The following is a 12,441-nucleotide window of genomic DNA, read 5'->3' as shown; positions in this document are numbered from 1 at the left end:
CTTCATGAATGAATTCCTGCCTTTTTATAACAAATTATCCCCCCAGGTGGTAAAGTCTACAGATTATGTTGAATGATATTAGGTGTTGGGATTCGTCTTTCACTTTTTAAAAAGAGCAAACAGTTGCCGCATCATGTAATAAAGGGTTCTCGTTTAGGTCATAAAAACATGAATACTGGAAAAGAACTTCTAGAGACCTTCTTCGAACTCCAACAGTGATTTTTGTTGCTGCTGAATTTGAATGTTGGTTCTGTCTCGTTCACTCTCCAGCTCGTTCATCTGACGACTCAGGTTAACCACCTCAATTCGCGCGTCATCCTGTAAGAAGAAAAGCATGTGAGGCATTCTTTCTCCTCAGGAAGAAAGAAGGTAAGGCAGGGAGTGGATATCGGGTACAAGAGTTTTAGGAGAGGTAAACCCCGAGCATGCGGAATGATGGTGACTTTGAATAAAATGTGTGGAGCCACATGAAATACAATTATTGCACTGACTGAAAGCAAAACAACCAGACTTCGTGTGTAGGCGTAATGTGGGAGGAGCAGTATGTAGAAGAGACATTTGACGGAGGAAAGATCAGTGTTGCTCACTGGTAACACTGAAAAGCATGGAATATTTAAGAAACAGAATTAACAGAAGTGACAAAAGAGTACCTGAGAAGTCACTGTCATTGGCTAGAACGTGTAGGGGCAAATTCACTATTATTGCAAACAAAGTACAGAAGAAACCAAAGTTGCTGCACTGCGTTGCACGAAAAGAAAAGAGCAGGCGAGCACCACATCTACAAAGATATGCCACTACTGCTCTCTTTCCAAGGTATGGTGCACAATTAAGCTGCCCAGCGTCACAAGCACACCTTTGCACAATAGTGCAACGGTGTGTGAGCGAGTCCAGTATAGTTTCGTTATGGAAAGGTACCATACTAATACAAAACACTATGCCTAGAAAAACATTACAAATGTTCCCACTTTGTAGGTGTGCTATAAAGCAAAGCAAACATGCAAAGTTTGTAAATTTTGGAGAAATACATTTTTTTTCGTACTTTGCACCTGCCATGAGGAGGCGTATTTTTATTATTGTAAAGCCATGTCTAGGACTCTTGGTAGATAGAACATTTCATCAAAAACCATGGATGGAAGTGTGAAACCGAGTATGTACCACCCATGGGATGCCCCCTTGATGCAAAGTAACGCAAAGCAGTGCACAGAGCTACTTTGCGTTACTTTTTAGCCGAATTGCCTGCATAAAATAACTTTTTTAGCTTGATAGGAACTAATCAATGAACATTTTGCACAGGTTTCAGTGACTTTGCACCAGCACAGACTGTTGATAAATCTACCGCTTGGTGAAGATGTTACCGTTTGGGTGAATGTTATGTTATATTGATTTGTATAGCTCAATAATCACCCAAGAAGGTATCCAGGCGCTTGGGCAGGTGTGTGTTTCCCAAGGTGCTTATACGAAGAGCCTGGACTTAACTGCTTGCGTAAATCAAGAAGTGAGGAGGAGGCTCTGATGTGTTGAGGGAGGTTGTTCCATGTCTTGGGTACAACGTAGGAGACTGACCCACAATTAGCCTAGGTTACAGGGTAGCAGCAGTAACTCCGCCAAATCTGTGGCTCCTGCAGCTGAGAAATAGAGTGAAATGGTGGACGAATCTGAGAAATCTCTGGCATAGCTGGCCAAGAAGGAGCAGATGCCAGATATATTCCCGATATCAAGTGAAGGGTTTTCACATTATTTGTTCACAATCTAAAAACGTGCCTTAGTGTGCATTATAAACTTTTAAAAATTAGCACAGATATTTTACAAAATCGGAGAGTTAGGAGTTTAATGACAAGGGTGAGGCTTGAAAGGGCAGAACAAGCAGATAGGAACCTTGAATATAGCATCTGTGAAACCTGACAACAATGTTCCCATTCTCGTTTTCCCAATTTAAGGAAAACCTTCAGCCACCTAGGTGTGTCCTTTCACGACATATGAATTCTCCATTTATTTTGATGCTTTGAGGATGTATACGGCCAACCAAGTTAGAATTCGTCGAATTTGTACCAGGTTTTCTAGAATGAAGAGTCATTTTATCCAGTTCTGGTTTCTTTTCTGTATCAATTTTCAACCACTTCGTGTTCAGGAGCTAAATGGGTATGTGGACTTTGGCTCGTGTTAATTATGCAGACGGACATTTCGCCGTCTGCACTCAGTTGTAGGTACCGCAATGCCTTGGGGGCACAGTGGGGAGGGCAGTGGGGTCACGGCCCTTAAACATTTTGTTTTTAAACAGATCAATCACCGAGAGGCAAACGCCGGCGTCCTGTGTGTTGGTTTGTCCCCTGAAGAAATGTCCGCAAATTAGCTAAATTGCATATGTTCTCGAAATTTTCATTAATACATTTTGAGGTCACAATCTTGTAAACTATTTTTTGCTGAGGTTTTTGTAATCATCAGGAATTTGCAATTCCTTAGACTTCGGTTCTATGTACAGAGGAAGAGCAGGTATGGGAGCCACCTGGTGAATGATGTCACAGTCAACTCATAATTCAAGACATCATCCAAATAAAGCAACATTATAGAATGCCTATTGCTGGTGATTGTCAGTGATGCAGGACCGATTAGGGAGCGAGAACTGTTATTTCCTCTACACTAAATTACCCTTTTAATAGATTCAAGGAGTTATAATTGGCCACCATGAAAATACTTCTCTCCTCTTTGCTTTGTAATGATGTTAATTAAGAGTGTTGGAACTGTGACTCCTCAAGGATTGCTTTCGATGGCTGGAGTTTTACTTCCCGCAGCCTTTCTTACTAGTCTTGCGCTTGTTTGTTATTTTATAGCCATCAGAGAAGATCCCTTAAACTGCAGGTGTGGTTCTTTCTAGGGCCACCACTGATGTGCGCTGAAAATGAGGAAAGCCTTAATTTGTTTCACATGAGACTCTCAATACACATCTGGCTATAGCATTAAGGGATGCTGCCTACTGTCCTCCCAATGTTAAATTAGGCCAATTCCGTAATCATAATTTTTTTTAATTAAACGTACGTTTTGAGAAATTTACATTCAGTCTTCACTGGCATAACTCATGGCAAACAAACATTAATGTATAAGAGTTAAGATCATGTGGTCCACGATCATTATCAGCCTTAAGGATTAGCTATAGCGATGTTGTACATTTATCATATACAAAAGCTGTTTGCAAGCTAGAGGATGCATACAGATGACAATCTCCTACCCATCTTACTATCTTCTTTTGTTTGAGGGAGTCTGGAGGGAATTCACAGAGAAGCCACCCAGAGAAGCCCCTGGAGGATTCAACTGGAGCTTCTGCACACACGGCAGAGACGCCTCCCACCGTAGACTCCTCTTTGATGAGGGAAACGTGACTCCAGCCAGACTAGCTGTTTCGCTGATGTTTATATGACAGAATATCAGGACCAAAATAGCATGGCAAAAATGTCGAGACCAAAATATTGAAAAAGTAGGTGCATATAGGTAAGTTTAGGTTAAGTACTTTGACTTCACATCTACATACCATCACAATATATATAGATCATCAAGGTACATATATGTGGAGTTTAGTATAGAAGAACTATGCTTACTTATAGAGCCTTACCTTCAAAACGATATTATGGTCGTCGATATTTTTGCCACAATATTTTGGTTCCACAATGTTTTTGTACTCTACATTCTGGTGTGAAACCACCCAGTCACCTGTATGTTTTCATTACACCCTTTCTGAGATATTATCTTTATATATGTAATTACCTAGATGCTAGATGTGAGAGCGCCCCGGACATTTCTGTGCCCTACCCCCTCCCACCGACCCGAGAGTGGACCTTACCCGGAAAAACCGGCCTCAAGCGTTCCCACAGCAGGGCTGCAACGTTTCGAACACTGGCCCCAACCCCTCGCCCTCAGACCCGGCCGGGGCCTGACACCGCCAGGAGGAACCCGGAAGTGGGAGGGACTAAACCTGGATGTACTTCTCCATCACAGGTGAAAAGGGACACCGAGACAGAAAACGGACGCACTTGTGCCGGAGAGGAGACGGAGCAGCGGGAGAAAGAGAGCAGCGGAACGAAGGTGGAGCAGCGGGACGAAGAGAGCAGCGGGACGAAGGTGGAGCAGCGGGACGAGGGGAAGGAGAGGAGCAGGACGGAGCTGGAGCGACGCAGAACGAGCACCGAGAGGCGGAGCCCCGAAGAAGAAGAGGAAGCCCAGGACGAAACGTGGTGTGAGTACTGGTTGACCCCATAGGAGGAGGCTGGAGAGCGGCCGCAACCCGGGAGAGTTGCGGCAGGGCCGGTGAGTGGCTGAGATACGGAGAAGAACGGGACAGGGAGGCGGGTGGTAGAAGAGGGTAACGGGGAGGTGGGTGGTTAGGGAGATAGCAACTTCTTTCCTCCTTTCTGGGTCGTGGGTATCTTTCCTTGGTGTTTGCCCCTTTTCTCTCCTTTGCACCCCCCTGAGAGAACACCCCAAGATTGCACCAGGAGTACTCCGGTGGTCGGGACTGACCTCTGTCTATCCGCATCAATACGCAGTCTATACAAACCATTGGGCTGTTGTTTAATTTTGTTTGGTATTTCCTCACGAACCCTAAAACGTCACACTTACGACCTCCATTTTCCCTAAAAACCTACCGGGTGTGGTGACGGTCCTTTGGTTGCCGATAGGCAAGACAGGCCAGAGTCCCTGACGGCTTCTTGTTTCTTTTTCTTGTCTCTCGCATGAGCCTCCCTGGGGAACCACCCGACCCATCCCAGAAACGCCGTTCCTAGAAGAGGACCGTCCGGACCCAGCAGAACGAGAAGGGACCCGAAGACCTCGCCCCGAACCCCTGAGACCCGCCCTGATCAGCACTCCTCATACCTTATCAATTGAAAAAATACCCACTGGCTCATTACATACAGCCTCCGCGTCTGTTTATCCGGCCCGCCATCCCACACTAAGAGTGACTTAATCTGTAATTGATAGCACAAGAGCACAGGAATGGATACATAGGTTGCAACCATGTGTGACTGAAGGTCATCACAGACTACTACAACACCGAGATAGTGCTACTAGTCCATCATTTTTGGGAAAACACGTAAATACTTGAAAAAAGTAACTCATTTATTTTTCAAATTGATTCACTACTTACCAATTATCTGTATACGAGCAGCATATGGAATGTGGGGTTGGGATGGTAAAGGCCGCTGTATGGTAATGGATGTGCACCCCTGCCCTGACTGCCCAACCGTACTGATGGCTGGTTCCCCGATTTCTGTTGTAATCGGCAAACATGAATCATGCGTGTGTTGAAAATGACATAAGTCTGTCCCATGGATTGTGGTCTAGTTGGATCGGAAGAGGCTCCCAAAGTGCCTTCCTCAAAATGGTGGAAGGCTTCTGCTTTCACCAGCAGTTAAGCAGCACAGTGGTGGCAGCATACATGTGTAGTGATCAGTAGGAGTGAACAAGACTTTTTCAACCTATGCCACTGGAAAGAGGCCAATAGGCAAGGGCGGCTCCTCTATATGGGCGTCGGGGCTCTGCCCCTTAATTTTTCCACAGAACTTAATGTTAGAAAATGTCTTAATATTTTACAAAAAAATACTGTCAATAACAAAATATACAAGTTCACCCACGCTGGCTGAGAACTGCCCTCGACCTCAGCCACGCTTGCTTTTCTGTGAACACTGGGCTGTTATGCATGAAAGTGCATGTTGCATTAATTAAGCTGTAATACATTTGCAGTGCTGAGGCTTCACACGGCCTTACGCCTGTGATGTTATCAGCCATTGCCTCGTGGGTTGAACTCCACCCCCTCAGACGTTTGCAATAAAGTTAGCCCCGGGCGCCTCAGCCAGAAGCCCTGCAGGCCAGGGGTTTTCTGTCAATCAGGGAACATAATTTCATCCACCAGTTCACAGCTTGTTACAGGGCGGGTGGGGTTAGCTATCCTCACAGCACTGGGCCCACCTCACCCTGTGATGAATTGTGTAGGGGTGGGGTTTGATGACGAAGGCAGGAAGTTTAACGTTGAAGTCTGTGTAGTGTAGTGTGCCTGCACAGGTTTTAATGCCATACTCCAGTGTCGAGCCTCCAGCTCTGTGCTTCGAGTAAAATGCCATTTCCAGGGGTGACTCATTTCCTAAGTGGCTCGATCCATGCTGTAGAGGAGTGCAGTGCGCACTACAAAGTTAAGCAGGCGAGATTTGTAGTGAGCAATGAGAGGCCAGGCACTCGGCTATTTAAATTCCGGAGGTAGCGTTGGTAGGTTATTTGAAAAGTTAGAGAATTTTGCTCTGTATGCTACCCACATGGCGACTAATTTCCTAAGTGGATCGATCCACGCTGTAGAGGAGTGCAGTGCGCACTACAAAGTAAAGCAGGTGACCTTTACAATGTGCAATGAGAGGCCAGGCACAGGGATATTTAAACTCCGGAGGTAGCGATGGTAGGTTATTTGAATAGTTAAAGAATGTTGATCTGTATGCTACTGTTGTGTGGGTTGATTTATTTCTGCAAGAATGTGATCGACCAAATTAAGCTAAACGTGTAATTTCGTTTTGCGTGCAACTAAGTTTCCGCCAGAAATGTGATTTTCTCATTGATTGTAATCGGGGCATGAAACAGTCTGTGTGGTTGGATGTGGCCCAGAGAAGGAAATATAATTGCGTCTGGCAGGTTACCTCTGGCCATGGGTTTCTGTTTAAGAAAACATCTATAAATAATGCAGTCTTAGTGCAAGAGTAAAGACAGAGGCTTTGACTGTAGACAATGATACAGACGGCAGGATAACATGAAGCAAAACGGCAGATCTGGAGGTAAAATAGAGTGTAAGGAAGTTTCTTGTCAAAAGTCTTGTGACCGTTTTAAAATGTATGGATTTATTTGTATTTTTACACATGGTTGTGCAGCACGAGTGATGTCGCTGCACACGTACATGTATTTATTGTTTCCCTTTTGCACGGGACAGGACTGGTGTCAAGGCAATTAATCTCTTTCAAGCAAAATGGGCCCCAGATGATAGATCCCTCATAAACTGCCACATATGTTTGTGGGAGAGGAAGATGGGCAGGGGAAGGCGGGGGTGGTTGTATCCTTCATCTCAAAGTCCAGGCCGGCTAGCAGCTTTCAGGCTATGCTTTGCTGCCCACTCCTCGTGATCACAATCTTCATTTATATTGGGGGTTGTTGATTGTGGATTTTGCTCTATTTATTTGTTTTAAAGCTATTTTACATCATGGTATTGGTAATTGCTCCTGGAAGGGAGGGGGCTCCAAGAATTGACGTGAAATGGGCCACGCTTTATCTTTAACAGGCCCTGGCACAGAATGTGCCAAAGGTGCAGGTTATTTATTTGTGTGGTGCCCTGTGTCACTATTAGATGGGTTGCACATTAGCGGGTTAAGGGGGGGCATGTGAGTTCATGCGAATGTTTGGTGGCGTTCATATATAAGCTAGAGTAGGTAGTGTTAAGTTGCAGGGGTATCACGTTCCAATAAAGGTGAGTTTATCTTTAAAGTAGGTTGTGGGCAATTCTCAGAAAGTCAATGGTAATTAAGCCAAACATAAGCGTGTGTTAGGGAAAGTTGTGCTTAGAGTAAAGATGCGTGCAGAGGATGGAAAGGAAGATGAGAGTCATTTGGAAGGAAAAAAAGAGGTGACCCTCAGAAGTGTTTGTTTATGGCCTAAAATGGCTTGCAGCCTACCTAAAGTGGTTTGATGAAAATCGGGGATTCCAAATGCAAGAAATAAAATGCATGCCATGCATCAGGACATAAACAAAAACACCGGGCCAGGTCAGAGACGGTTTAAAGCATTGACAAAGTGGGCTCAGCTCTGGCCCAGGGCCCCAGAATTTCATGGGTCCCCTTATAGAGCCAGCTCTGCTCTGCAGAGATTCTTGCCCTGATGACATTGAATAATTCTTAAACAAACTGTTTTAAATACGATTTTTCTTTGATTTATTTTGAATGTAGGTGGTGTGAGAGGGTATTAGGCATTTTTCAGAGAAATGCTTTGTTTGTTTCATGCAACATCCATATAAAAAGTTTCTTTTAGATCAAAACAGGACCTCACATGTGAGAAATGTGAGGTCATCGCAGAGATTATTTGCAGTAATATTAGTGAGCATTATTGATGTTAAAACTAGAATTTAACAATTGCTTTATTAACCTTCTTGCTTTCTCAAATATGCTTGAAAATGCACCATTTGCTCGATCTTTTTTCAAAATTTTCTCGGGGGAGAACCCCCCGAACCCCCGTTTAACTGTTTGGCTCGCTCACTGCGCTAGCTCACCACAAGCCACTCATCTCAAACTCTTACACCTCACCACTTTCAAATTTCACCAGCTGCCACTGCCAATAAGTTCACTCACTTTTAAAGTTCCATTGCTGTGTGCTTAACTCACCCATGGCCTACATCTGATTGATTTGAATTGCTGCACAACGCAGAGGTAGGGTACCTGTGCTGGATGTATGTGTGCCCGAGAAGGGTATAATATAGGGATAATGCAATACTGAGTACATGGTGAATGCATGTGCCGGATGTACCTCTGCCTACAAGTGGTGCAGTACCTGAATGAGGATGTGTTGTGCTGTGCAGTGCGCCCAGGACAGTGCTTAATTTGCAAAAATAATAAGTGCCGGGGCCCTCACTAGGCCACTGTAGCTTGCATCACCCATTGCCTCTGCCAGGGCTACCAATGACAGTACCAATACAACTCCCATGCATCATATTCCTCTGAGTGTGACAATTCAGATTATTTCAGGTCCCAAAATATGTAGTAATGGCTTGGACTGCAGGTATTAATCATTTTTCTTTTTTATAACATATTGTATTAAGATTTTATAGTAGCACTTGGGCGTTCGCCCGACATATTGGATACAATATATTGAGATATTACCAGACATGGGAATATCAATGGGTACAGTTCTTATATAATAACCATGGTGAAAAAAACAGCAAAACCCCAAAACTTTATGCAGACTTTCCCACCCCACCCGCATTGGCACGCAAATTGCGATACTTTGAAATACCCAAAGGGATGAAGCAAGGTATTAATCATTTTTAATGTGTATTGATTTAATAAAGAACTGCTGTTGTGCACTTCAAACAGAACAACCTTGTGACAGACTGTCATAAGTGCGAGTGTTGACAACTAAGTGCTGGTGCTGAGCACCGGAAACCACCTGCTCAAATGAAGCACTAGTGCAGGACAAATGCATGTGCTGGGTGTATGTGTACCTGTGAGTGGAACAATACATAAAGAGTGCATTAATGCATGGTAAATGTATGTACTGGAGAGTACAGTGCGTGCCCGTTAAATTTATATGCTGGATGTATGTGCGTCTGAGTGGTACTATAGGTAAAGGATACAGTGCTGAGCAGTGCATTCATGTTTAAATGCAACTGCTGAATGTATGTGTGCATCTGAGTGGTACAATACATGGAGGGTACAGTATTGTGCAGCAAGTGTGTATGCTGTATATATGCGCTGGGTGTATGTGTGCCTGTGAATGATACAATAAATAGAGGGCCATAGATTGCATTTTGGGAGACCCAGGTTTGCATGGTGAAACATGGAGAGGCGGTAGAGAGATCACCTCATATTTGTGTATTGCTACATTCCTGTGAGCTGGTTGGGACACACACTGGGGAGGGGAGTACTAGGCCTTCCCTGTACATTTCTAATGGTGCTCTTATTCAATGAAGGTCACAAGGAAGGGCCATGGGGACATCTCAAGAAGGAGATGGGGCTGATAAGAGAATCATGAAGAGTAGGGCTGGGGGCCCTGAACTAACATTTTAATCACCATACCTCTGTGGCTGACGTCCATGTGTGAAGTCTAGTCACTTTCATGGCCTGTGCTGTAGGTAGGACTACTAGCTATGAAGAAACTCCTGGTTTGACGGACTGCTTTTCAAGAGGAAGAGGGAACAGAGGAGTGGGCACTTCAAAAGAAGCAGAACCCAACATAACACTTCAAAGACGCTGACCCTAAATCACATTTGGTGTCTGGAAATGAACTATAAGAAGGGGCATTTGCAACCCTAAAAATTGTCAGCTGCCAAGCAGCTAAATGGGCGGTATGAGGAGGGGGAGCTTTTCAAAACTTCTGCCCGTAACCAGGAGTGAAGACCATGGCGTGCTAGACTTCCTTCTGGGTGAGGGGACATCACCCAGGGAGTCCAAGATCACCTGCCCTGGAACACCAGCACCTACCTTCTTGCCAAGACCAGTGTGTACTGTGAGAGCGAAGAGAACATTGGAGGGAGTGAGGGCCAGTGGAGAGCCCAGTCGAGTGGACCCTCATCTGTCAAGCAGCCAGAGGGGCTGTGTGAGGAAGGAAAGCTCTGAAAGACTTTGGTCTATGACCAGGATGGAGACCAACTCATGCTAGACTTCCTGCTGGGTGAGGTGACATCACCAAGGGAATCCAAGACCACCTGCCCTGGAGCCTGAAGCACCAGAGCCTGCCTGCGTGACAAGACCAGTGTGTCCTGTGAGGGAGAGGAGATAGTTGGAGGGAGCAAGGCCCAGTGGGGAGCCCTGTCAAGTAGACTCCCTGAGCAAGGTGTGAGCAAATGGCTGCTTCGCAGATCGGCTTATTGCCCATAAGCTGGCGTCACCCATATGCCAGGAGAGGCCGCCAGAAAAAGACTGCCATGCGGAGAGGGGCTGTAGCCATGTGAGGTAGCGAGGCAGTGGCCCCCTATGCCATGAGGGGCTGCCGTGGAGAGTATCACCATACTGATCGGGTCAGAGCCCGTGGGCTGCTCGGACCACGCTGTTCTGAGAGTCAAGTGCACAAGCAGTATGAGGCTGCATTACTCAGCATCCATAATAGGTTGGGCGCCGGGACATCAGATGTAAAGGGCCTCTACCACCACAGTTGGCCCAGTAGCCAGTAGCTGCTGCATGCCCCGTGGACTTCTAAAAGGGGTTCGGACATGTGGATTAAATGTAGAGTGGTACCAAAGCATGACAAAAAAGTAAGAAGTGATTAGGACACTTGAGCTATTCTGTACAGTAATATTGTGATGAGATTGCCAGAAAGCAATGTTGCATGCATGTGCATAACTGCAGTGTGCCAGACACAGGTGTGTAAACTGCTCAACAAAAAGGAATGGAGTGCTTACTCGTTCCCTCTCAGTATCTCGTAACTCCTGTACGAAGTCTCTCAAAGTGTCCCGAACTGCTTCTGGGTCAATTTCCCCAAAAGCCAGGTCATTTCTGCAGGGGGATCCAGATCTAAATGGAGACTGTACTGCATTCCTGTCTGGAGACTCTATCCTAGAAGATGGAGTGGTACAGTCTTCCCGAGTAGGACTGCTGAAAGAGTTGTCAGTACCTGTTGAGAGAAAGGAGGGTCTAAATGAGACACAAAATGTAACATTTAACATAGAAACTGACTTGCAAGAGCCCTGGAATCTGGAGACATGGGCCTCGGCATTTGGACAAAAATATTGCAACTTTCCATGTAGCCTCTTAAACAGACAAACAGTATGTTTCTGTAATATAGTCTCAAGTGGACCCAAAAAACACACACTTGTGAACACAAAGCACCATTTGTTTCAGTTGATTCAGAGCTATATATCAGATGTGTAGGAAGCTGGCTCTGTATATACTATACCAAAGTAAGTTATAGTGTGCACAGATTTCAGTGGATCCCCAGAGGTATAGTGGAGGATAAAGTAGATAATACCTTACTCTCAAGTTAGTGGTAGCTGGGCTGAGTAGTTAGGCTTATCAGAGGATAGTGTTAAGCATTTGTTGAACACACTGATGTTACATACTAAAAGACTGAATCCAAACCAATTGATTGTATAAAAAGTTGTTACTTTGTTATTTTTATTACTAAAATCAAATATTACTTAGTTGCAGGTAAGTGATACTTTCAAAACAATAACAGTTTTCAGAATACGTTGTGTACTAGTTTTGTATAGGCATACAAGTTACTTTGCAGTATAGGAAATACGTTGTAAGCTCTTTGGAATACTTACAATTACTTCAGATTACTTTCTAGTTATTGTTCAGTTACTTTTCTACTTTAGTGCAAAACAAACTAATAAGAGTTTGGGCACCGAAGTACATTAGGAAGCAGGAGTACTCATTCGTTGATACTAAGGGGCTGATTCACAGAACTAATCTGAGACAAAATCCTAAACTTACTACTTTTGGTATTCACAGAATGCACTTACGACTCCTAACTCTACGTCCACTCGGACCATACTCTCCGCACCCCGACCGTACTCTACGGCTAGGGCCGTACTCTACGGCTCGAGCTGTAATCTCGGGCTGGGGCCGGATAAAGTGTAATGAATGGGCTGGATTGCAATTTTTACAAAAAGGAACATTAGGAATGGGTGATAAATGGTAGAGGAGGTCATGAAAAACAGTTTGGGCAGGGAAAAGGGTATGGCCAGACACTACATCATAACCCAGAAAGGTTTCT

General features: G+C 44.7%; 1 protein-coding gene across 1 annotated transcript in view; it reads right to left on the bottom strand.

The window, feature by feature from the left end:
* The window catches only part of LOC146785406 (uncharacterized), a 2,064,968-nt gene that overhangs the window by 240,609 nt on the left and 1,811,918 nt on the right, over positions 1 to 12,441 (bottom strand). Inside the window, exons 28-29 of the mRNA XM_085634420.1 lie at positions 11,126 to 11,337; positions 198 to 318 (exon numbers count right to left, since the gene is read on the bottom strand). Coding sequence (XP_085490546.1) covers positions 198 to 318; positions 11,126 to 11,337 — 333 coding nt within the window. The remainder of the gene's footprint in view (positions 1 to 197; positions 319 to 11,125; positions 11,338 to 12,441) is intronic.

This window comes from Triturus cristatus, chromosome 11 (assembly GCF_964204655.1).
Source record: "Triturus cristatus chromosome 11, aTriCri1.1, whole genome shotgun sequence".
Taxonomy (NCBI): domain Eukaryota; kingdom Metazoa; phylum Chordata; class Amphibia; order Caudata; family Salamandridae; genus Triturus; species Triturus cristatus.
The sequence above is the reverse complement of the archived record's forward strand: the minus strand, read 5'-3'. Positions and strand labels throughout refer to the sequence as shown.